At 41.8% G+C, this 27,401-nt stretch overlaps 1 protein-coding gene across 1 annotated transcript; it reads left to right on the top strand.

Annotated features, from left to right (window-relative positions):
• The first annotated feature begins 1,535 nt into the window (after window positions 1-1,535).
• dmgdh (dimethylglycine dehydrogenase) lies at window positions 1,536-26,706 on the top strand. The gene is made up of 16 exons (XM_076988864.1): window positions 1,536-1,780; window positions 2,439-2,610; window positions 5,617-5,715; window positions 6,041-6,205; window positions 16,670-16,874; window positions 18,882-19,130; window positions 19,381-19,579; window positions 19,840-20,009; window positions 20,421-20,574; window positions 22,254-22,419; window positions 23,135-23,265; window positions 23,760-23,977; window positions 24,864-25,021; window positions 25,289-25,348; window positions 25,596-25,730; window positions 25,866-26,706. Exons 1-16 carry the CDS (start codon window positions 1,659-1,661, stop codon window positions 26,076-26,078), a joined length of 2,616 nt encoding a protein of 871 aa, XP_076844979.1. The 5' UTR covers window positions 1,536-1,658; the 3' UTR covers window positions 26,079-26,706.
• The last annotated feature ends 695 nt before the right edge of the window (window positions 26,707-27,401 follow it).

Genomic DNA, 27,401 nt, shown 5'->3' with positions numbered 1-27,401 from the left:
CCAAAACGTTTGACAGCCGAAATCATTTGTGCTGATGAGCGTCAAACGTGCGTCAGCTTCGCAGGACCCGCAGGTAGAACGAAAAGCTGACGCGCCTTGCGCACACGTGAGCCACGTGATTTCAGCCGTGCACAAGCAAGTACTGACACGTTAGCTATGTTAACGAACGCTTAAATCACCGGCTGAATAATGGGATTATATTGCAATGGGAATAGACTATTTAGTCCGTCAATTAAAGCTCAATTGAAAGTATTATTTGGTAGTTGTGGTACAATGCAGTAACAGATGGAGGTTGATCATGAGATTTGCCATAACCCATGCCATGTAAATACAAACAGTTGCCTTTCATGGGTCACAGAAACCCAGCTGGAAATAAACTTACAAAATGAAGCCAACATCTACAAAGGAACATCTTGGTTTGGTGCAGTAATCATTTACTCTGGACCCGTGTGACAACAAACCTGTCTAACGTTTGGCTTAAAGGTTGTGGTTAAAAGTCCTGTTTGTTTGTTGCGTCAAACAGCAGTCTGTGCACGACACTGAATGTTATGAATAGCTGTCTACGATTTGTAGACAGTGTTACCAGTGAAACTTTGAGGAGAGATATCAAACGTCCATTATGTTTCTGAAATGACCCAGCCGTGAATCAGTGCTTTCATCAGACTCTGATGTTGCGGTACTTACTGATAATGACATGCAGATAATCCATTTTTTTGTCTCTGGTATCTACACATCTGTCTGTGTAGGTTTTTCTTATTTGTTCTCTGATCAGCAGCAGATCCCAGTAAGTGCACATGCATGCAAAATTTATGCATGAACCCCCGATGAACCATAAGACAATATGTAAATGAAATAAAGGTGAGTGCGGTCATAACATCAGCGTGTCGCGGTCTGCATGTGTAGCCCCAGGTCCCAGACTAAAGTCCCATGGGGCTGCCCTGCACTAGCCTGTTCAGACTGGATCCGACATACCTACACACTAACACAACCTGCTCCTGATACCCGGGACCATCGGCTCTCGTTGCCTTCATAAGAAGATACTTTTACATCGGAGACATAGCAGCGAGATCGTTTACGGCTGCACCCGCACACTTGTGTTCACGCTTCAGCGGGACAGACAGCGCGTGCTGCTCCAAAATAGCGGCGGGCCCGTAGAACTAAACGAACCTGGCAATGTGCTCCGTTATTTAGTGGAGCGTCACAGCTGCAAAATAAGAAGTCGCAGTAAACACAATGTTGATGTGAACGTTTTGTTTCGTAGTTCAACTTTGAGCATTTCCTAAGAGGAAAAAAACAAGCTCCGGTTGCATTTTGACACATAAAAGTTTTCTGAAATGCAGTTATCAATATGCAAAATGCAATAAGTTGATAGGGTGCTATAAAGAAGTATAATAAATATATATATATTCTAGTATGAGAGACCGCAAGTGAGTTTAACTGGAGTTGCAGCAAAGATACGTCCCTAAATAACCAGGTCATGGGAGCTTAACGGTTAACATGGGATATCAAATGTGGACTGCGGTACCGGATGGGTTTAGTCTCCCCAGGTCCTGGGGGCGGGTCTTCACCCTTCATGTGCATGGATGACTTTAGTCTGCCTGGAAGTTTAAAAGTTCGCTTCACTTTTGGGCGTGCCTCTTCTGACAGGTTTGACCAACATGTCCATAATTCTAACCACAATAAACACGAGAATAAGGAGAGATTTGCTCTTGTGTAAAAGACTTGGGCGAATTGCAGAGAGGAACGTTAGCTGCACGTCAGGGAGACGCGCGCAAGAGAGGTGAGACAGTTTGGGTCTTACGGCTCTGCTTGATACGCATGATTTTGGAAAAGCCGACACTCCTGTGAAAATGTTTTTCAAATAGTAATACGATATGTATTAATGAGCAGGAATACCTGGAAGCGTACGCAGAGTTTATTTGATTCACCGTTTTACATCATACGATCAGAGATGGGGATTTTTTTTTGAGGAATCGCAGTTTATTTCATTAAAAAATACTAAAACAAAGATCAATACCAGAGGGCACTGACAAACAATACATGCATTTATCAATCATTTTTTAGACAATGTTACCTGGTGTGTCTGTCTTTGTAAACATGCGCAGAGCGCCACGTTAAGGGGGCGTAAGGGACCCTAAGCGCCCTTTGATTTAGTGGGTTACGTGGTGTTCTGGCAGGGGGTTCGTGCACCGCAGAGGGGTTAAATACGGTGAAAAACTGTTGATCATACACGAGCAAACAGGTAATCGGTTCTGTTGTTGCCTCCTGTGGGATTTGCTATTAATCTCATGTAGTGAAACATCATCAAAACCATCAGCCAGTTTTATTTTGTAAATGATTCTGTGTCATTTTCGTGTCATCATTCACCATCCTGTCCACGTTCCTTTCCCGCGGCCTCCTTCATCCCCCTCTCCCTCTCTCCCTCTCTCTCTCCTCAGTGATGGTGGTGAGGGAGTCCTGCGGAAGAGGCTGAAGGATACAGCAGAGACTCTGATCATCGGGGGAGGATGCGTAGGTGTGAGTCTGGCCTACCACCTGGCCAAGCTTGGCCAGAAGGACGTGGTGCTCCTGGAGAAGTCTGAGCTGACTGCCGGGTCCACCTGGCACGCGGTACGTCCAGCGAACAGCTCCAAAACTCCGCCCCGCAATTCCACAATTAGTATGGGGATCAATACTAATGACAATATACTATCAAGGAATAAAAACATACCTGTTACAACTGCCTAGACTAGTCATGGACTGAAACACATGCTTCACATCGCATTTACACCTTTAAAAAAAACCAATGTGCACTATGACCAGATATTGAAAAAACTTCCTGCATGAGTGTTTAGAATTAAATGGCGACTCTCTTTATCTGCAGCAATGTTTTTTTTTAACCTTTTACCCTCAAGGGGCATCACATTATCATGTCCTCCACCCTAAAAGAGCCTGACTTTACAATACAATCAATACTGTCGTCAATACACGTGCACACAGGCACTGATTTAGTTGAAAATGGAGCGCGAGCAGACTGTGACAGTTCAGACACGGCAGTGGGAGAGAGGTCTGGAGAGACTGTTGATATTAGAGTTGTGACGTGCTTCAGTCTTCTGGCTTCAGCTTGTTAGCGAATGCTAATATCTGTCTCATTGCTGATCATGTGGTTGGCCACATGCCTTGACAAAACACTGAAACAGGCAATCATTTGCATTTTTGACTTGACCAGTGATTTATCCCTGTTGTAAAAATAAAACCTCAGAGTGGTAAATGAATACAATAAGGTTTGTTGGATGGGAACGTTTGGTTAATAAGCCATCACCCACCTCGTGTGCAGGGGGTTATCTAAATTAAATACTGCCCAGTGTTTCAGTGGGTCCAGATTGAACGGTCAACTTTCAAGGTAACAAAAAGGTGGTTTGTAGAACTCTTGATTGCAAGAAGCTGGTATGGTGAAGATCACCTGTCAAAACCAAAACTGCCAATGTCAGCTAAAGATGTCAGTGTTAAACAATGGCTTAAACATTCAGTCAGTATTACTGGAGAGGAGAGAGAGGGAAGAGGAGCAGAGAGACAGACAGACAGACAGACAGACAGACAGAGACATAGAGAGAGAGAGAGAGAGAGAGAGAGAGAGAGAGAGAGAGAGAGAGAGAGTATGTTTAAGGGTTTCTGCTGGTGTCTGGTTGTGGATTTCGCTTAATTATTTGTTCTTGGAAAACACCACCCCCCAATGGCTATTTCTTCACAGTCACAGCACACACATGCTCTGCTAAGAGAGGTAAACACTCTGTGCTGTAGTTACACACTCATACGGTCTCACACCTCCTCAGCACATCCTCATGTTACCATCAGTGGTGACCAGGGGCCAAAATTGTGGTCCTCGTTTTAGCTGGCGTGATGTCAGCAGCCCAATCACCAGCTGGCCCAGATCGATTAAGTTCGGGTTGGTTCCATCTAATTGAATCAATGGGGGAAATATTTGTAACATGGCAGTTGAAGCTGCCATGAAAGGTTAATTCATTCATTCATTCATTTTTTGAGGTTAATTCATGATCATTTTTTCTGACCGGAGGGTCGTGGGATAAATTCCCAGGCCTGAGGCCATGACTGAGGTGCCCTTGAGCAAGGCACCTAACCCCAACTGCTCCCCGGGCGCTGGGCTAGGGCTGCTCACCGCTCTGGGCACGTGTGATCCACAGCCCCCTAGTAATCACTAGTGTGTGTGTTCTAACTGCACAGATGGGTAAAAAAAAATTCAGTTGTGGTGAAAAATCACAATTGACAAATATGGCACATTTATTTACATTTAATTCATTTTAATAGTGACTCACTGAGTATGCATTAATTCATTTATTTAATGAAATGCTCCTGTGTAAATACAGTTAATGCTTACAATTTTTCTTATTTACTTTGGTGCATTAGAGTTACTGGATCCGAACAGAATTTCTCAGAATGACTTGTACAGTCTGCACATAATCCAGCCACTTGTTCACATGAAAATCAATTTGTCAGTCATCTTGAACAAATGCCAGATACCTTTGATGTAATCAAGCAAATGGTTATTCTTGTTCTCTGTTGAACTGGCCTTTCCCGCCAGAACATCTTGGCATCAGTTCATTGCTGAAACAGTTACAGCCTGTAAATCTGTGGTGCAACACACAGGAATGTGAAGGGCGTTTAGAAAAGTTTCACTGTAATTTTACATACAGGGCTGCATGTTCAATCTGTTTCCTATGTTCTATTTCTAATTTAATATGTTCTTCCTTTGTGATGTGGAGTGTTATGATTGTAGTGATGTGGAGTGTTATGATTGTATTTCTTGACATGGTCTGTCAATGCAGTACAGTACTGTTCAATAAGTAAAGGCATGATTGTGAATCCAGTCTAGTCTGTGGCAATCGATCTCCCACGTGTGCAACTTTGTACTATTGAGGTTGACGTGTGCAGCCTTGTGCATTTTCAATCACTGTCCTCAAAACTTTAGCCATCAGGAAATGTTTACAGAGTCCACCGATATATGACAACATGGCTGAGTGCTATGACCATCATGTTCATAATCAACAACATATGTTGTGAAAAGCGCTATACAAATATATTTGATTTGATTTGATTTGATAATCAATGACACACCGGTTTGTTATTCTGGTGACACAGTCATGTTCATTGGCATACTTTGTTACATGAACAAGGGATTGATGACTTTTTGCTGGTAATCCACTGTGTGGCGATATTTCTATTAATTGTTTTAAGAAATGCACTTAATATTGTCCAAAACTCCAGGATGTTTTGAGAAATGCAAAAAGATCTGTATTATGACAAGCTTTTGAGATTTTTGATCACAGAGATCAATGCAACAACGATTTATGTTGATTAGTATTAACATACTAATAAGGGTGACCTCCAAAAGCAGTTAATTATAATGGTGTTGATTATGGTATTGGTAATGCTGTTGGTGATGGTATTGATAATGGTGATGGTATTCATAATGCTGTTGGTATTGATAATGCTGATGGTGGTGGTATTGATTGCTGATGGTATTGATAATGCTGATGGTGGTGGTATTGATAATGCTGATGGTATTGATAATGCTGTTGGTATTGATAATGCTGATGGTGGTGCCATTTCTTTCTGCAGGCTGGACTGACCACATATTACCACCCAGGGATCAACCTGAAGAAGATTCACTATTACAGCATAAAGCTTTATGAGCAGCTGGAAGCAGAGACCGGCCAGGTATGACATAGTCGTGCCTTCCGACTGCGACCTTAACAGGGGTCATCACCTACCTGATCACACCGGGCACCTGCAGAGCAAACTGAAAGCAAGACTCCTTCATCAGGTTAAATACAATAGAATTGCAATAGTGTGACAAATGACACCTTTATTTAAAAGTGAGAGATAAAACCATCAAAGCTGTTGTACATAGCTGTAGGAATTACATTGACCTTTGGATTGTTTTGACTGCTCGTTTGGGTCACCGAGGTTCAGCTCCACACCAGTAATGTTTGTGGGTTTGTATCCCAGGCAGCAATGTGGCATAACATGTTTGCTGTTGCAGGCGGTGGGCTTCCATCAGCCAGGGAGCATCCGCATCGCCTCGTCAGCGTCTCGACTGGACGAGATGAAGTACCAGATGACCCGAACCCACTGGCACCCCACTCCACAGTTCCTCATCCCTCCAGAGAAGGTCCAGGAGCTCTGCCCACTGCTCAACATGGACAAGGTGGGTGCTGGCAATGTAGCTCTACACACACACACACACACACACACAAGGACAGACAGACAGACACACACACACACACACACACACACACACACCTAAATGTTCAGTCAGCTTGTATCGCACTTCATGGCCGTTCTAGACAAGTTAATCCGCTACTGTTTCAAATTATTAGACACAGACGTAGTGGAGCTCGTTTGAGATAATTAGACCTGTTTACTGCCTGACTTCTACACTGCCAACAGGCAAGTTGCACACACTTGAGAAGAGCTGAGATATGAACACAGCCTGTTAGACTTCTCTTCTTTTGGCACACAGTAAGATTTATAACTGGCTAACTCCATCATTAGCGCCGTGGTCTTCTAGCTAAGTTACCTCCATAGCTAGCAGTGTTCTTTTGACACTCATGTTCCCCAACCACTACCCCATTGTCCAACATGAATGTGCTTTTAGTCGAATGCAGATACAAGTATATTTGATGCCTTGACAAATACAGACAGAAAACGCACATGCTGGGATCCCTGTGCTTCCCTAGCAGACACACACGCCCGCAAAACACCAACAAACCTTCTCAAGCTGAGTCAGAGTCACACATCTACTCCGTATATCCAAGAGACAAATAAATTTATGAAAACAATTGGTGGTCAGTCACAAGAAGAAAAAAAAAAACAGTATAAAGCTTATAAGATAAGATAAGATAAGATTCAACTTAGTCATTGCATATGTCACAGGTACAAAGCAACGAAATGCAGTTTGCATCCATCCAGAAGTGCTTATTCAGAATATAAATATGTAAAATATAGAAATAGAGATGTACATATATACAGGATATGGGTTAATATACAGATTATGCATGTTATATAGGGAAAATATACAGTTACAAGTGTAATACGAGGTTTTATGAAGATTATGAATGTACTATACAGATGATTTACAGATAAATGTAATATACAGATTATTGAGGTAGTATAGGTTATTACAGTAATATACAGAGTATTAAAAATATATATATACAGTCAATATATTATGGTGGATATATATATATTAGTGGTGGGACTTTAACGCGTTAATTTCGATTAATTAATTACAGGAAAATTAACGCACTAAAAAAATTAACGCATTTTAACGCATTTAACGGACGAGACACTTTTGCACCGTGGAATGTTTCTCAGTGCGCGAGTTCCGGGCATACAGATTATGGACACACAATAAGATGATCATGATGGAGATGACTGAAGAGGCTACGCTGGTGGATGGGAAATTTAAATATAAGAAACTTTCACAAAAATAGTGTTATTTACACTTTATGTAGGAAGGAGTTCGCTTATCACAGGAGCACTTCCACCCTTCGTTACCACCTCAACGCAAAACATGTTGCGGCTAAAGCCTGGTTTAAGCCTGGTTTAAGCCTGGTTTATACTCGACGCGCCGCGAGCGGCGCGAGGGTCCGCGCGGCGAAAATGACGTAATCGCTGTGGCTCCGCCCGTGCGCGAGGGCCTCGCGCGCTGTCGCGGCGCGAGGTCGTGCACCTCTCGAATTTTGTAACTTCGCGCGCGCGCCGCGCTTCAGCGCGATCAACAAAGTCATGTTTGCAGGGTTCATACACCTAAACAAGGTGGAATTAAAGCACTTGTACGGCACTTTCAAGGTCCATTTAAATATTTTCCAGCACGATAAACATAATTAAGTTAAATATTAATATATATACTCGAAAAAATTCGAAATAATTCGCTTTTTATCACTTTATTTAATGGTTGTTTATTTTCAAAACGCCCAATCTTAACGTCTTCACGTTCTCTCATGTTTCGTCCTGGAATTACAAGAGGCTCGTATTTGTTAACGTAATTTCAACATTTTAATGTACTTTAGCCTAAATTCCAGCACTTTTCAAACCTGAAACACAAAGCAACATCAAAATGCGTCAGGTAAATGTTCATTCCCCTTTTTTTGAGGGGTGTTTCTTTATACTACCACATATCGTTTCGGACAACACTGCAAAGCCATAATTACGTTTGATGCCTGATGTGTATATATACGGTCTCTGGTCAGGTAAAAATGTTCTTTCACCGGTTTTGCAGGGGTTTTTTATTCTCCACTGCCACCTATTGCCACCTATCGTTTCGGAGAACACTGCAGCGACGCTCGCGAAAGTATAAACGCCTACACCGCTCGCGCAGGGTCGCGCGAGGTGGGCGGAGCCGCGCGCTACGGTCGCTCGCGAAAGTATAAACCAGGCTTTATACTCGACGCGCCGCGAGCGGCGCGAGGGTCCGCGCGGCGAAAATGACGTAATCGCGGAGGCTCCGCCCGTGCGCGAGGGCATCGCGCGCTGTCGCGGCGCGAGGTCGTGCACCTCCCGAATTTTGTAACTTCGCGCGCGCGCCGCGCTTCAGCGCGATCAACAAAGTCATGTTTGCAGAGTTCATACACCTATACAAGGTGGAATTAAAGCACTTGTACGGCACTTTCAAGGCCCATTTAAATATTTTCCAGCACGATAAACATAATTAAGTTAAATATTAATATATATACTCGAAATAATTCGCTTTTTATCACATTATTTAATGGTTGTTTATTTTCAAAACGCCCAATCTTAACGTCTTCACGTTCTCTCATGTTTCGTCCTGGAATTACAAGAGGCTCGTATTTGTTAACGTAATTTCAACATTTTAATGTACTTTAGCCTAAATTCCACCACTTTTCAAACCTGAAACACAAAGCAACATCAAAATGCGTCAGGTAAATGTTCATTCCCCTTTTTTTGAGGGGTGTTTCTTTATACTACCACATATCATTTCGGACAACATTGCAAAGCCATATTTATGTTTGATGCCTGGTGTGTATATATACGGTCTCTGGTCAGGTAAAAATGTTCTTTCACCGGTTTTGCAAGGGTTTTTTATTCTCCACTGCCACCTATCGCCACCTATCGTTTCGGAGAACACTGCAGCGACGCTCGCGACGTTCGCGAAAGTTTTTTTTTTTTTTTTTTTTTTTCCCTTTATTTACAATAATCGCTTACAAACAAAATCAAGGCACAAATGGTAATACAAGGAATCAGTTAAATAAGTTGAGTAGCATATGAACAAAAAAATAAATAAATAATACATAAATAAATAAATAAAATAATAAAACACATAATAAAACATGTATATTATATAGAGGTTTACATCAGACCAAAGTTTTTCATCAAAAAAATAAGTTTTTGAGCAGAATTACTTTTAACTAAAATTAGAGACTCCAAGAAACAATTAAGAAAATTTTTCAAATAACCTAAATTAGGATTCGTTTTGAAAAATCTACATTTATGAATAAAAAACTTTCCCATTAATATTAAATTATTTATTACAAATTCTGCACTGGAATTCTGCAGATAAATACCAAATTTAATTATTGTCAGATTCAAAGTCGGCAAATCGATTCCTTGACCTTGGAGCCAATCCCAAATACTACACCAAAAGTCTTGTATGACATGACACTGAAAGAAAAGATGATCTAAATCCTCCTCTTCACCATCACAGAATGAGCACCCTTGAGTATCAAATTTAAATCTAGACTTTAAAAAAGAATTAGTTGGATAGATGTCATTTAGAATTTTAAAATGGACTTCCTTTACTTTTGGAGGAAGAGGAAACGAAATGTATTTAGTTCTAATTTTATAAATTATATCTTGATCATAATCATTTAGAATATAATGCCTCTTAACCTGACCAGGATATAACACTTTCTGTAACAATCTCCGAGTGAACTTGTTAGTCATCTTTTTATCTTTAAAGTCTATATCTTCTATATAGAGTTGGCTCAAAACAGGAGAGGTCTTGGAATTACATACATCTTCTTTAACCATAGATTTAAGAACAGCTGGGAACGCTTTTATCAATTTGTTGTAAATCTTCACATCAAAAACAAGATTAAACTTCGAACAAAAGTCTTTGAACAATAATATAGTTCCATTGTCATCCATAAAGTGTGAAATGGCCCAAATTCCTTTCGAAAACAGGTTCTCAAAAAAAACAGATTTTCTGTTCAACAAAATATATCTGTTGTTCCAGACAGGAGAATTATGTGGTGTAAAATTATGTTTGTACAGAAGTTTCCAATACATCAGGACCTGTTGATGGAAATCTGACAGTTTGATAGGTAATTTATTATAGACAAAGTCACATCTCAAAAGAAAATCAACTCCACCTACATTCTGAAAAACAAAATTAGGAATGATAAACCAGAAGGATTGTGAATCATTACAAAATGCTCTAAGCCAATTAAGTTTAAGAACACCATTCATGGAGCCAAAATCAATTACATTAACACCACCTTCCTCATGGTTTTTAACCAGATCTTCTTTTCTAATATAATGATATTTATTTTTCCATACAAAATTAAAGTTGAGTTTGTCTATGTCTTTAATAATGCCAGGCAGAACCGCCAGAGAAGATGCAGGATAGATCAGCCTGGATAAACTATCCATTTTGGTTAGGAGGATTCTTCCAAAGATAGTGATATCCCTTGGAATCCATTTTCTTAAAATTAATCCACATTTTTCAACATTATTATGAATGTTATACTTCTCAGATACCGTTTTATCTTTACAAATCAAAATTCCTAAATATTTCACTTCTTTCTTTACATTTATATTATATAGTGTTTGCAGAGGACACTCATGAACACTTAGAATTTCACATTTGTCTATATTTAATTGTAAACCAGAGGCTTTTGAAAAGCAATCTATAGTTTGTAACACCAATGGAATTTGACTACTGTCCTTTAAAAAAAGAGTTGTGTCATCTGCCAATTGACTTATCAAAATATTTTTTCCAAATATGTTAATCCCTTCAATATTACTAGACTTAATTAAAATTGACAACATTTCAGCCGCCATAATAAACAATAAAGGGGAAGAAGGACAACCCTGTCTTATACCTCTTTTAACCTGAAATCTAGGACTCGTACCATAAGTCAAAGAGACCGAGCTGTTAATGTTATTGTACAGCGTTCCGACAATATTAAGAAACTTCGGTCCAAAACCAAAAGAAGTCAGAGTCTGCATTATAAAGGGGTGCTCAACACAATCGAAAGCCTTATAAAAGTCTAAAAATAACATAAGACCCCCTTCATTAACTAAGTCACTATAGTCAAGCAAATCCAATACAAGTCGAATATTATTATGTATTGAGCGACCTTTTAAAAAGCCAGATTGAGTTTCACTAATTATTGTAGAGATCCCCTTTTTTAATCTTGCAGCAACAACCCCAGAGAGAACTTTATAGTCTGTATTCAACAAAGTGATTGGTCTGAGATTGTTTATTAATCGTTTATCTTTACCAGATTTAGGAATTAACGAAATTAAACCTTCTTTCATACTAGGAGTCAATGTATTTCTCATTATACAGGTATTTATAGTCCTAAATAAAAGATTTTTAATATCATTCCAAAAAAAACGATAAAAATTGGCAGTTAGACCATCAGTACCTGGTGCTTTGTCTAATTGCATTTTAAAGACCACTACCTCAAGTTCCTCTAATCTGACTTCAGACTCACATAGATTTTTAAATGACTCTTCAATTTGTGGAGTCTTATTTTTGATTTTCTGAAAGAGATAATTGGAGTCATCGATAGAGAAGTGGGAGGAATATAGATTAGAAAAAAAATTAAAAACTTCTGTTTCTATGGCCTTACCATCATTGCATTCCTGATCATTGATTAATAAAGTTGTTATAGAGTTCCTTTGTTGTCTGCCTTTTTCTAATCGACTAAAGTATGAAGAATTTTTTTCTCCCGCTTCCATCCATCTAGCTCTCGCCCTAATAAAGGCACCACGTGCTCTTTTAAGGTATAAAGCATCTAATTTAGATTGTAGTTCAATTAAATATGGACTGGTTGAATCAGAGGAGCTACAGAACTGATTAATTTCTCTGAATAAATCACATTCATATTGTTTTTCTTTATTTCTAAGTTCTTTACTAAAATATATAGTCTCTAAACGTATTTTGTATTTCAAAAAGTCCCACTTATTCGCATCCTCTACAATTGAGTGATCAGCTTCAACTTCCTTTATAATCTTTTTAATCCTGGCACAGTAGTCCTCATTGTCTAATAAACTGGCATTAAATTTCCAATAGCCTTTATGTCTACTCGTCTGTGCTGTAGGTCCTATTATTAAACTAACATAACAATGGTCAGATAGCGGTGCTTTAGAAATTGCAGATACTGCGGTGCCTGTTAAGAAATAATCACTTATCAACCAATAATCTAGTCTTGACTTACAAAGCCCATTAGGTTTTATCCATGAATATTCAGCACACCCTGGATTTAATGCTCTCCACACATCAGTTAATTTGTTATCATTCATGAAAGTACTTAACAGAGTGTTATGTTGTTGTCTGCCTAATCTTGGAGGCCATCTGTCCAGCCATTCATTCGGAGTTATATTCCAATCCCCACCTAGAATAACATGGTCAGTGAGATACCGAGTTGTAAATTCCAATATAATTTGAGATAACTCATCCAGTAAATTACGGTTCAAACTGTCACTACCAAAACCATACACATTAACTAGAATGAAGACTAAGTCATCAATTTGGGTCGCTACTGCTAACCAATGTCCATTTCTGTCTCCTTTGTATGTCAGAATATCTCCGGGAAAATTATTAAAGCAAATAGCAACACCACCTGATCGGTTTGTACCATGGCTGAATAAAATCCTGTCACCCCATTGATTAGCCCAAAAGGTTTCATCTGTACTGGAAGAATGAGTCTCTTGAAAAAATAAACAGTTTGAATTCTGTCCTTTTGAAAACAAAAATAATGCCTTTCTTTTAACCATATCTTTTAAACCTCTAACATTGAGTGAACCAAGTGAAATTTTCTGTTTTAACATTAGAAACAACACACAAAAAATACAAGAATAAACTGTAAATAGAAAGATAAGAAAAAAGCTCAGTTAAACTGAGTACCAGAAGATGATACTCAGTAAGCTAGCTGTACAAGTTATGAACTCAAGAGACGCAGGAGCAAGACCTTTTGCAAATTCTACATCTCCTTATTTAGTATGCATACCTTCAAAACCAATTAGGTGACCGTCAATATACCCAAAGGGGCCACGAAAGTAGGCCACCTTTCCGGCTCTCCTTGCTTCATCAATCTGTGGCCACAGACGATTTCGCTCCTCCCAGTCTTCTTTGGGTAACATTTCAGCAAAGCGGATGCCCAGTTCTTTGCAGTAGGTGGACTTTTTGGCTTTCTTCCAGACCTCTTCCTTTGTTAGTCTTCGTGTAAATAACACGATGATGCATCTTTGCTTATTTTCCAACCTACGTCCCAGTCGGTGTACCACATCCACGTCATCCTCCATTCTGGCTGCGGACTCAGGAACGATGTGCTTCAGGGTCTGTATGACTAAAGCCCTGACGTCTTCACCTTTTTCCTCCTTCAAGCCTTTTATGCGAAGGCTCCATCTCATTCTGTACCTTTCCTGTTCTCTGAGCCTCTTTTTAAGATCATCGTTCTCCTTTCGTAATTTGTCACTTTGCTTTTCCAGCTCATAAACCTTAGCCTTACATTCTTTAACTTCGTTAGCATTAAATTCCACCGCTTTGGCTAGGTTAGCGAGCATAACACTGGTGTGCATAACCTGTTGTTCAATATTGTCCACTTTCTCTCCAAGCGTAACAATACCTTTCATTATATCTTTAAGAGATATTTCCTCCTCTTCTTGCTCTTCCCCAGAACGGAGCCGCTTATCACCTGGTGTCTTGCTAGGCGTTGAGGGCGTCGAGTCACCTCGTTCCCTTTTACTTTTAGTGGCGATGTCCATGGCGTAACCGTGGTCTCTGTCGGAAGCGGCTTCTTTCTTTTTCGAGTCAACTCTAGGCTTGAGTGATTTGTTGATGTTCTGGGAAGCCATTTCAGCAATTTTGGTGGAGAATTAACTTACAAGAAATATAAAAAATAAGGACCTGCAATGCGAGCTCTTAAAAAACAGCCGCTCAACCCGCCATTTTTCCTCGAATCCCCGACGTTCGCGAAAGTATAAACGCCTACACCGCTCGCGCAGGGTCGCGCGAGGTGGGCGGAGTCGCGCGCTACGGTCGCTCGCGAGGTCGTGCACCTCTCGAATTTTGTAACTTCGCGCGCGCGCCGCGCTTCAGCGCGATGGACAAAGTCATGTTTGCCGGGTTCATACACCTAATCAAGGTGGAATTAAAGCACTTGTACGTCACTTTAAAGGTCCATTTCAATATTTCCCAGCACGTTAAACTTAATTAAGTTAAATATTTATACATGTACTCGAAATAATTCGCTTTTTATCACATTATTTAATGGTTGTTTATTTTCAAAACGCTCAATCTTAACGTCTTCACGTTCTCTCATGTTTCGTCCTGGAATTACAAGAGGCTCGTATTTGTTAACGTAATTTCAACATTTTAATGTACTTTAGCCTAAATTCCAGCACTTTTCAAACCTGAAACACAAAGCAACATCAAAATGCGTCAGGTAAATGTTCATTCCCCTTTTTTTGAGGGGTGTTTCTTTATACTACCACATATCGTTTCGGACAACATTGCAAAGCCATATTTATGTTTGATGCCTGGTGTATATATACGGTCTCTGGTCAGGTAAAAATTTTCTTTCCCCGGTTTTGCAGAGGTTTTTTATTCTCCACTGCCACCTATTGCCACCTATCGTTTCGGAGAACACTGCAGCGACGCTCGCGACGTTCGCGAAAGTATAAACGCCTACACCGCTCGCGCAGGGTCGCGCGAGGTGGGCGGAGTCGCGCGCTACGGTCGCTCGCGAAAGTATAAAAACCAGGCTTAAAGCTGGGCGTACACTGCGATATTTTAAATCGTGTACTCAGCTCCAGCTCAAACTGTACAAAATCGCAGGGAGAGTCGGCTCGTGGAGCTGCTTCAACAGTGCGATACTCTCACGAGGAGCGATTTGAATTTCAAACATGTTTGATGTTCTTGCGACGCTGCGATTTCTGATCGGGAGTTGTGAATCGCTCCTCGTTTACCTGTGTAAACTATACGATGCACGACACGCGATTGAGCCGAAACGAGTGAAAAATCGGCTGAAAATGGGCCAAAAATCGCACAGTGTACGCCCAGCTTAACGCGCAGGTCAGTAATGATAACTTAGCTGCTAAATGTATTCCTAGTACGATAGGGTGACCAAACGTCCGTAATTCACATCCTGTGAGGAAACGTCCTGGTTTTTAAATGACCTTCATTGGACCATTAAGACTGGATTAAACTTTCGCGAATGGCCGTAGCGCGCGACTCCGCACGCGTTTATACATGATGCGTCACATTATTTGTGTTGTCCGCTCTCTGTGGTCGAAGATAAATGCTTACAAGAAGCGCTGCGAATTGCGTCAACTGATGCAAGTTACGAACTACCGTCCAGGGGTGAGTTTCCCAAAACGTTCTTAGCGCCAAGTACTTCTTAACCTCGTACGTAAGAACGAGGTGACGAAGTACTTGGCACTAAGAACGTTTTGGGAAACTCACCCCAGAAAGACAATGTCGAAGAAAATCCAGCAGCTGTATGATGAGGAAAGAATTAAAACAGGTTATTGTGAAGAGTGCCACAAATGTGGCTCTGACTGGGGATCACTGGACCTCTGTTAGCAACAAGAATGATCTTGGTGTGACAGCTCATATTATAGATGATGAATCTATAGATGATGAAGATCCAGTCATTTGCTTTGAGCATGCAGAAGACCACTTCTAGGCACTATGAAGATGCCTATGGCAGAGGCCTGGGAAATTAAAGAAAGTCTACCATCTAAAATGGTATTAAAAAACATCTTCTGATTTACTTAAATTCTTCCGATATCCTGAGCAAAACTCCCTAAATTAAACAACATTTTTGGTCAGAATTTCCAATGTTCTGAACTGTTTTCTGCACACTACACATATATTGGTCTTCGTAGTAGACTGGTGGAAAAATAAACAAGATGTTGGAGTTTATGATTATGTTCATTGATTCATTCATCATTCAAACTTAAATTAATATTTCTCATGTTAAATACTGAAATGCGATTAAAATGCGATTAATTTCGATTAATTAATTACAAAGCTTCCGATTAATTCGATTAATTTTTTAAATCGCGTCCCACCCCTAATATATATGTATATTATATACAACGGGGAACTGGTAGTGACGTTTTAAAGTGTTCGGTGGTGTTTAATGTATGTGTTGGGGTTCAGACCAGTGTTATTGTTTGAATTCACGAGGCAGAGTTCAGGAGTGTGACAGCTTTTGGAAAAAAACTGTTCCGGTACCTGGATAAAAAACTGTAAAACTGTTATACTGTAAAACAAACAAATACTAGTCACACAGAGACCATTCAGATGAGGGCACCATGCCCATTTGTGCTTGTGTCAAACCCAGAAACAGTGAGTAGTGCTACACAACTAAGCGGACCTAAAAACCCGTGTCCCCATGTGCTCCTCTCTAAGGTGCTGGCAGGCCTCTATACCCCCGGTGATGGGCACATTGACCCGTACTCTCTTACCATGGCGCTTGCGGCTGGCGCTCGCATGTATGGTGCCCACCTCTACAACCCAGCCCCCGTCACTGGCCTCCTCCCCACCCCCGATGGGAAGTGGGACGTCCAGACCCCCCACGGCACCATTCGTGCCAACCGTGTGGTCAACACTGCAGGTTAGTCCAAACCGGGGGGGGGGGGGGGGGGGGGGTTAGGTTAGGTTTAAGGTTACTGTTAGGCTAAAGGTTTATTTATTATACCTTGCTCGATGTGACAACCTAGTAAATATTACGTGTGTGTGTGTGTGTGTGTGCGTGTGTGTGGGTAATGTGCTTATTTCTGTAGGCGTGAGGATTTATTTGGGTCAGGAAAGGGGCTTTTATCATCACAAACACAACTATTCCTGAAACTCTTTCTACTACCCTGCACGTTTTGTTTCTGTGGTGCGGTAGGCTACACCACTACATCAGCAGTAAGGAATGACTTAACTGAGCCCATTTATGTTGGGAGGCCGCATGCTGCCGCCTTCCATATTAGCCAATCACATCTTGTTATCAAGCCAGCTCTTAACCAATAGAATCTGCTTGCATATGACCCTTGAGCAACGATAGTAAATAAACAGGATGTTTTGGACTAAGGGCTTTTATCAGCTGTGGCAGTGCAAACAAGGTGCTTCTGTCCACTATATTGCTTATCAATATATTTATTATATATTAGAATAAATCAGGAGGTAGAAACTGTAAGAAGCAGGGTTCTCCCCAGAAATCAGAAGCAGATGGTTAGCCCAGGGAACATTCTGGAATATCTCTAACTGGTGAAATCATAATAAGTGATTGTAGATATACTGCTGGAACATATGAGGATTCTTAGTTTACAGAAATGAACTTGAGTGAGAAGATTCATAGGTAGTGCATATCGCACATAATGTTTGTCTCTCATTTACATTCTCTGTCCATTTTATAACCTTCCTCAAGTGTTAGGGTAGTGACTGACCTGTTTGTGGGTTTTAAATGCACAAATGTACTACATAAAATTGTTTATTGCATCAAGACTTTTTGACTTTGTCAGGAACTTATATTTAAACTAAATATTTTGTTTTTACTAAATTATAAAATGCTCTCGTTAAAATGATGACCTTTCTGTCAGGTAAAATTAGAAAACAGTAGTAACTGCCAAAACTGAAATCATAAACACACTATATACCAACCTCATCCTCTCATACAGCCAATCAGCAGAGCGCATTGCAACAGTCACGACCCCTGGACTGTCTTGCTTTATTTGTGCAGAAATCTTTGATTTTGAATTGATATATAATAAGGAACTGAAAAAATCTCTAGAGGTTTAGGATTTTCACAAAAATGTTCAGAACCTTCGCTCTGGTTTTCTAGATGGTGTTCAGGTGCATCCTTTCTGCTTTTATTGACCTTCAGATGGTTTAGATGTTAGCTGGAGTTCAACTTTTGCAGTTTGAATTGACTGGACACAGTTCAGGAAGCTGTTGTTTTTTCACACCAAATTCGTGTCTAAAGGTTCACATGGCCTCAACAGTTTTGAATGTTGAGAAGCTTAGCACAACCTTGAACCTTCCTATAGTTGCCCATCACTGCTAATCTTAGAAATGAGCTTTCTGTGGGGAAAGTTACCCACTGTTTCTATCCCACAATGCACATCAGCCCTTGCTCAGCTCTCCAAGAGGTTCAGATCGAGATTCTGAGAGAGAACACAAAAGGTCACGTGTATGTCCACACATATGACCCCATGAACCATGGAGCACAGTGCTTTGAAAAGAGGGGTGCAGTTAGCATAGCTGGGATCCATGGACACTGATGCCTTGTTCCAGGAAATGCCTGCATTAGCCAACATCCTGGCCTCCGGTTCTAACAGGAACCAGTGAAGATGAGGGTCGACATTTAGGGACACTTTATACCTTGATTCCAAATGTATTTTACATTTAAAGAGGATTAAACATAAAAGTTTTAGATGACAATAATAAAGAAAATGTATGAAATATCATGATTCATTACTGTCTTTCATATGTGAAAAAAATGAAATAGAATAACATAAATATAGGCCAGTCTAAATGATAATGTTTTTATCTCCACTTATCCACTTCTCCTCCTTGAGGAGGTTTTCCGTCACATTCCAGCCTCTCCAGGGCTTATCGTGATCTTATTGGTCCACAGGTTTTTGGGCCAGGGAGGTGGGCCAGATGATTGGCCTGGATCATCCCACCATTCCTGTCCATCACCAGTATGTGGTCACGGCGACGGTTCCTGAGGTGAAAGCCCTGAAGAAGGAGCTTCCGGTCATTCGGGACCTGGAGGGTTCATACTACCTCAGGCAAGAGAGGGACGGCTTGCTTTTCGGCCCCTACGAGAAACAGGAGAAGATGGTTCTGCAAGACTCGTGGGTGACAGATGGAGTCCCACCAGGTGAAGCAGGACTTAGTCTGAACCATAATTTTATTACTTTATCAGGAAAATAGCATGTCTCCATGTTCATAAGTCAACAGCACCAATGGATCCAAATATCTGTGAATGTTACTCCAATTCTCCCTTCATGAATAGCTTCCACTGTATGTGTGTGTGTGTGTGTGTGTGTGTGTGTGTGTGTGTGTGTGTGTGTGTGTGTGTGTGTGTGTGTGTGTGTGTGTGTTGCATCTACACTTGCATGTGCTCAAAGGTTTTGGTAAGGAGCTATTTGAATCGGACCTGGACCGCATAATGGACCATGTCGAGATGGCAATGGAGATGGTTCCTGTCCTCAAGCATGCTGACATCATCAACATTGTATCTGGGCCAATCACGTACACCCCGGACCTGCTACCCATGATCGGACCGCACCAGGGGGTCCAAAACTACTGGACTGCTATCGGTTTTGGGTAAACGCTCTTCAAACTCGTCTGCTTGGGTTTCGGGCAGTAGCATCACACCTGATCATCGTTCGCGTACCATACAGGTCAAAAGACCAGGATCCTTCACACGTATTTATCCTGATCATGTTTCTGCTGTTTTTAGGTTTTAAGTTGTAAAGCACATTTTTAACATGTGTTTTTCCCGAGAAGGCACATTTCAGCCCAAATCAGTTTTACTGGTGAACTTCTCCAACCCTTTGGGTAGATGGTCTCGATGGTCGTTTCAGGTATGGCATCATCCACGCAGGAGGAGTGGGGAAGTTTCTCGGTGACTGGATCATGAGTGGTGAACCTCCCTACGACCTGATTGAATGTGACCCAAACCGCTATAGCAAGTGGACCACAGTGCCGTACATGTGTGCAAAAGCCAGAGAGTCTTATGGCTTTAACAACGTCGGTACGTGAAAGTGCCACGCACCCTCAAATGGCTCAGAAAAGCTCAAACAGCTCAAACATAGCAGGGCAACAGACGTGGTGAACATTGTGTGGTGAAGACGTAAGCTGGTGTGGTTTAGCCTGGAGGGTGTGGCCTAAGCTCGTGAGATCTTGTTCCTCTCATTTGCATAAAGTCTGTACTGTGTACTATATAGATATTCATGTAAGCAAATGTGCGCGATGACGTTATTCTGGCAAAAATGTTACAATGAACAGTTTTAGGTGGATTTAGCAGGTAAGTGGGTATTCTGTTAGTTAGGTATTTTACCTGCCCATGTTATATCTGAATGGATTTCATGTTCACTGTCTACCTGCCATCTACCTGTCTACCTGTCACGTGTTTCGCTGATGTGTGTGCCTGTCCCTCTCTCAGTGGGTTACCCTAAGGAGGAACGCTTCGCCGGGCGGCCCACATGCAGAGTGAGTGGAGTCTACCAGCTGTTGAAGGAGAAATGTTCTATGGGCTTCCACACAGGTTGGGAACAGCCCCACTATTTCCACAAGCCAGGGGACGATGTGGGCTATAGGTACACACACACACACACACACATACATACACAGAGGCCAGTGTTGACTGAACATGTACAGTTTTGGAAATATTTCTATAGATGGAGTAAACTGGTATCCGGTTTAAACAGTGGATCTTTGTTGAGAGTGCACTCCCCAGTGAGGGCCAACCTCACATATCCAAAGTAGCTCTCGTCCCACACACAGGAGCAGTAAAATTCAGAGCTAGCACCATCTAGTGGCTGAATTTATACATGCAACCAAGGAAATCTTCAGCATACATCGCCTTCCATAAACCCTCAGGAATAACACCATGCACTGAACAAAAAATGTCAACATTAAGGCCCAGGATACAAAATTTTAAATATTATATTTATATAATATTATATGTCCCATCTTTTCCCAAAAAGGTTGAATACTCTAGTTGCCCCATGAACCAAATAAGACTCAACAAATAAGAATATCCCCCCAGGTCATGTGACCTGGCTTCTCCTTCAGTATTTCGAACAATGTATGTATGTATGTATGTATCTATCTATCTATCTATCTATGTATCTATGTATCTATCTATGTATCTATCTATCAAGCAAGCAACATGAATTATTTTTGAGAAGGTTTCAGGGATGGGCCTTTAATTTACCTCAGAGAAAAGATAAATACCTACAAAAGTTCTGTTAGGTTAAAATAAGTGGCTATCAAGTTTCCAAAGGGCAGTAAAGTCGTAAGGGGATCTCTTGCTGTTTTTGTCTTTCTCTTTTTTTCTCTCTCACTCTTTCTGACTTCTTTCTTTTTCTATCCTTCCCTTAATTCACACAGAGGCCCTGAGAGTAAAGTAAGCTTATGTCATCATATGTGGATCTGGAAGAGGAGGAGCTGCCTTTGGCAGGCCTGCCTTCCTGTTGGGCTAGGTTCAGCTTCCTGTTGGGCTAGGTTCAGCTTCCTGTTGGGCTAGGTTCAGGTTCCTGTTGGGCTAGGTTCAGCTTCCTGTTGGGCTAGGTTCAGCTTCCTGTTGAGCAAAGTTCAGCTTCCTGTTGGGCTAGGTTTAGGGCTAGATTCAGCTTCCTGTTGGGCTAGGTTCAGCTTCCTGTTGAGCTAGGTTCAGCTTCCTGTTGGGCTAGGTTCAGCTTCCTGTTGGGCTAGGTTCAGCTTCCTGTTGAGCTAGGTTCAGCTTCCTGTTGGGCTAGGTTCAGCTTCCTGTTGAGCAAAGTTCAGCTTCCTGTTGGGCTAGGTTTAGGGCTAGATTCAGCTTCCTGTTGGGCAAGGTTCAGCTTCCTGTTGAGCTAGGTTCAGCTTCCTGTTGGGCTAGGTTCAGCTTCCTGTTGGGCTAGGTTCAGCTTCCTGTTGGGCTAGGTTCAAGCTGCCATGCTATGCTCCATGATGGCTAAAAAAACTCCTCATTTAAAATCATTCCAAGTGATGCACTTCTCTGGAAAATGATAGTCTGCACTTCTTAGAGGAATTACAACATTTTTGCATTGGATATACACTGTATGAGTAGTACTGATGAATTATGGCCTCAAACCTTCTTCACGAATGCAACATAACCCATAGCTTTAAATTTATCCCTAGGGTCTGCAAAGAGCCACACCCTTGTTACGGCATTCCTAGGTTCATATTCTGCTGAACGGGCCATGTTGTCCGAGCCTCAGTCTGACCATCGAACTAAAAGTATTGTGTCACTCTTTCTGTCTCTACACAGACCCAGTTTCAAAAGGACAAACTGGTTTGGACCGGTTGGCCGTGAGTGCCGGCTCGTGATGGAGAAAGTGGGAGTCATTGACCTTTCACCTTTTGGCAAGTTCATTGTCAAAGGGAAGGACTCTCATAAGCTGCTGGACCGACTGTTTGCCAACACCATGCCTAAGGTGAGACGCATGTTGGAGACAGGGAGACGATTAACAGCTCTACTGTATCAGGAGCTTCCCTACCGGACTGGAATGTCATGGAATGTCCTGGAATGTTCCAGAACCACCGGAATATTCTATAGCAGAGGTCACTAACAGGCGGACAGCGGCCCGGATCCGGACCCGAACGCAGTCCTGTCCGGACCCAATCTCATTCCTGATTAACTCTGCAATTTTCTATTTCCGTGGTCCGCAACCAACGAACCAAATGCCATCCCATCCAGACCCAGAATAAATTGTTAAAAACATTTTCTTATTTTGACGGGAGAATTAATTTTAAACCAGAGCATTTATTTCAGGGCTATTGAAAAAACACTGTGTCACGAGTGTTGCGCCCCCCCCCCCCCCCCCCCCCCCCCCCCCGGACCACAGGTCAGAGCTATCTGCCAAATTTGGCCTGCAGAAAAATATAGTTGATTAGCCCTGTTCTATAGTAATGTGTCATACATGTCACTGCTGTATTCATAAAGCAGTGCTGTCTGGTCTTAAAGCTGTACAACTATGAAAGTCATTGTTTGTAGTTTTGAAGATAAGGATTTGTTGATTTTGGGAGCACAAAATGTCCCTCTGTCCTGTAGTACTGAGTATACTGAGTACTAAGATGGTGATGGTTTTTGAGTGTTTTGGGTGCTCCTGTGTGGGTGGTTGAAACTGTCATAATGGTTACACCTGCCAGGTTGGTCTAACAAACATCAGTCACATGTTGACTCCAAGGGGGCGTGTCTATGCTGAGCTCACCATTACCCAGCTTGCACCTGGAGAGTTTATGCTCATCACTGGCTCAGGATCAGAACTGCATGATCTCAGGTTAGCCACACACACACACACACACCCCCCCCCCCCCTCCCACACACACACACACCCATTCAGGCATCTGTTCAATATGTTCTAGACATTTTATAATCACAGGGGAGACTGAATCACAGTCATGAGACCTTACAGTGACCAGGAAGCAGACCTCAGAGAAGCACGCTTTAGCACTGCTTATGAGCTATTGTAGTCCATATGGTCCAGCTCCATCTGGTGTTAGTGAGGCCCTGTTTTAGACTCCAGTGATGTAAAACCTCAGTCTGAGTAATTCCCCTCTGCTCCAATCAGAAAGCAGCACAGTGGGCTCCACTCACTCAGCTTCCACTCAGTATGTGTGCTTTGACTGACCCCTTGTGGCCAAGTTTATAACACGCTTGCTCAAGGGAGTTAAATATCACATCATAAACCCTTCATCAAAAAAAGAAGAAAATTTTCTAAATGAATCCACATGATATAATTCTGTGTTGTTCTGGTTTATCCTCTTCCACCAGATGGATGGAGAGAGAGAGATGTGATGGTAGATATGACGTGGACATCTCCAATGTGACCGATGACATCGGAGTGCTAGGTGTGGCTGGACCGAGCTCACGCCGTGTCCTACAGAAGCTCACCAGTGAGGACATGAGTGATGGAGCCTTCAGGTTCCTCCAGTGCAAGTCCATCGAGCTAGCAGGCATCTCCCTCCGAGCTATACGGATATCATACACAGGTATATGCAAGGGGAATTCTGCCTTATGTGGCAACCCCAGTACCACCACCAGTCACTAAGATGTAGATAAATGTGGAGTGTATGTGCACAGGTGTCTGTGCTATGTGCTGTTCCTGTTTGTGTGTGTGTGTGTGTGTGTGTGTGTGTGTGTGTGTGTCTCTCTCTCTCTCTGTCTGAGTGTGTGTGTGTGTGTGTGTGTGTGTGTGTGTCTCTCTCTCTCTCTCTGTCTGAGTGTGTGTGTGTGTGTGTGTGTGTGTGTGTGTGTGTGTGTGTTTGTCTATCTGGGTGGGTGTGTGTGTGTGTGTGTCTCTGTCTGAGTGTGTGTGTGTGTGTGTGTGTGTGTGTGTGTGTGTGTGTGTGTGTGTGTGGGTGTGTGTGTGTGTCTCTCTCTCTGTCTGAGTGTGTGTGTGTGTGTGTGTGTGTGTGTGTGTGTTTGTCTATCTGGGTGTGTGTGTGTGTCTGTCTGTCTGTCTGGGTGTGTGTGTGTGTGTATTTGATGTGACAACATGCCTTCTAGCCTCACCATTTTGAGCCTAAAGCCTGAAGGTCTTTGGATTGACAGATATGATGTGAGCTGTTGACACACTGCAGTTGCCATGGTGTTGTGCGCAAGGAAATTAGTGTTAAACTAGTGCCTGTAACCTAGTGTCTGTAGCCTAGTGCCTGTAACCTAGTGCCTGTAGCCTAGTGCCTGAAACCTAGTGCCTGAAACCTAGTGCCTGTAACCTATATTATTATAGAAATGTTCTGTGCTCTATTGATACATTAAGACAAGGAAATGAACAACCCAGACCTGTGTGTGTGTGTGTGTGTGTGTGTGTGTGTGTGTGTCTGAGAGAGAGAGAGAGAAAGAGAGAAATGAACATACCCTTTTATATCCGCTAAGGGGAGCTGGGATGGGAGTTGTATATGGACATGTCAAAGATGGCGACGGTTTACCAGGCCATAATGGAGGCGGGACAGGAAGAGGGTATCGACAACTTTGGCACCTACGCCATGGCCTCCCTCCGGTTGGAGAAAGGCTTCCGGGGCTGGGGAGCTGAGGTTACACACACACACACACACACACATATGCACACATGCCTATACATACACACTTAGTAACTCAGAGGGAGAGAGGGAGAGGGAGAGGGAGAGGGAGAGGGAGAGAGAGAGAGAGAGAGAGAGAGAGAGAGAGAGAGAGAGAGAGGGAGAGGGAGAGGGAGAGAGAGAGAGAGAGAGAGAGAGAGAGAGAGACCCATATTTAACAAACACATTCATGAGGTTCAGCTGTTATACCTGAATAGAAATTGATGGCTTTTCTGTGTTTAGATGAATTGTGATACAAATCCCCTTGAGGCTGGACTGGATTACTTCATCAAACTCAACAAGGTGAGATTTCTTGTGATTTCTTATCTTACTCATGTCCTAAAGTCTTTTTGACTTAATATAAAAAACAACACAATCTGACCCCCCTCCTCTCTCTCTCTCTCTCTCTCTCTCTCTCTCTCTCTCTCTCTCTCTCTCTCTCTCTCTCTCCCTCTCCCTGTGCATATGTGCTTGTGCGTATGTGTGTGTCTGTGTTTGTGTGTGTCTGTGCGTGTGTGTGTGCATGTGTGTGTGTGTGTATGTGTGTCAGCCTGCAGATTTTATTGGGAAGCAGGCACTACTGGAGATAAAGTCCCAAGGACTAACAAGGAAGCTCTCTTACCTCACCATGGACACGGACGATGTGGACCCCGAGGGCAACGAGACCATCTGGCACAGTGGAAAGGTAAATTACTGTACCACAATCGTCCGAGAACTTAGTACTGAGAAATCAAAGGAAATAAATAATTTTGGAACTGTTACACTGTGGATGTAAGCTGATATATTGTATCTTTATGAATCCATATCCATGATCCTGCAGGTGGTCGGGAACACAACCTCAGGGGCCTACAGCTACACCACGCAGCAGAGCATCGCCTTTGGCTACCTCCCCACCCACCTAGCCACGATTGGTCAGAAGGTGGAGGTGGAGCTCCTGGGCAGGAAGTACCCGGCCACCGTTGTCCAGGAGCCCCTAGTCCAGACTGAACCCACCAGGACCCGCCTTCAGAGGAAGGCCAGAGGCGGAGCTTGAGATAGGAACATGCATATGATTGGACAAGACAACCAGACCTTGGCTGTGTGTGATTGATCAATCAGCATTTTTCAGCAAAAAGAGAGCTTTTACATTTTTTGCATTTAATTATTAATACAAAAATTAATTTTGTATTAATTGCAGTGTACAGCCATTAAAAGAGGAGAATAAAAATTAGTTTCAGTGATGGCATTTAATTATGCTATAAACTTCTATAATGCTGTAGTTCATTACAGAAACACAAATGTACTGTTTTGCAAAAAGGATAAAGAGATGTACTTTTCTTTGTGAATATGGATTACAGTACTGCCATGTTCTAGAAATATTAAACTCTTTTGACACACAGCAGCGGAACAGCCACCATCCACATCGATACCTGTTTAAAGGACAAAACACTGTGGAAAAAACATGATATTTCTGCTTCTCTTGCTGACCTGAAGGTCTCATATTCTGGTGTCCTTATGTGTATTTTTAAAGGATTCAAAAACGTGCAGAGATGTTGCCTTTGTTTCAGTAACCTCCTACAGTGGGGTTGCAGAGGAGAGGAAGAACATTTATGACTTGTGAATTTACATCAGTATTTTAGAGCTTTTTTTCTGAATGTAATAATAAATGAATGTCTACCTCAGTGCCGTTGGGTGATCAGATGAGTTTTGTCCTCTGTGCATACCTGTAGGCAGAGCAGATCGGGTGAAGGACCGTTGAAAGGTTTTTTCACACTGAACGACATTTCACAGGTTGAATTTGGCTTCTTTAAATGTCTTTTAATATGCATACAAAGCTAAATTATTATTTTCATTCTTTACTGAATCATATGCTGGGTATCATCAACAGGCTTCATTTTTCATCATGCATTTTTTCATTTATACTAGGAATGCTATATTTGGACTTATGACACAATAAACTAAAATATCTCCACAAATGCAGTACTGTCATCTTTTGTAATTTACAATTTTTCTTGGTCGCTTTGATGCTTCATTCAGATCAGAATTGGGTTTTGCAGGATGGCTTGTCCAGTCTCGACACTGTCTAGTCACTCAGTATCTCGGTCATTTTGAACAAATATTACATGCTTTGGCATAATCAATCAAATGATTTTGTAAAACTGTCTACTGCTTCCTACATTATCAATTACTGTTGTCATGTCGATCGAAATGTACTTGTTCTCTGTTTATTGCAGAAGTCAATACAGTCAAAATGGCCAAACCAGTTGTCACAACCTTTAAAGCTTATTTTATACTTTATACTATTTCCCCAGGACTTATGGATCAGGAGGTTTAGAAACCTGAAAATTATAGTTTCACTGTAATTTTGCATACAGGG

This window comes from Brachyhypopomus gauderio, unplaced genomic scaffold (assembly GCF_052324685.1).
Source record: "Brachyhypopomus gauderio isolate BG-103 unplaced genomic scaffold, BGAUD_0.2 sc64, whole genome shotgun sequence".
Taxonomy (NCBI): domain Eukaryota; kingdom Metazoa; phylum Chordata; class Actinopteri; order Gymnotiformes; family Hypopomidae; genus Brachyhypopomus; species Brachyhypopomus gauderio.
Note: the sequence above shows the minus strand (reverse complement) of the source record. Positions and strands in the feature narration are given on the sequence as shown.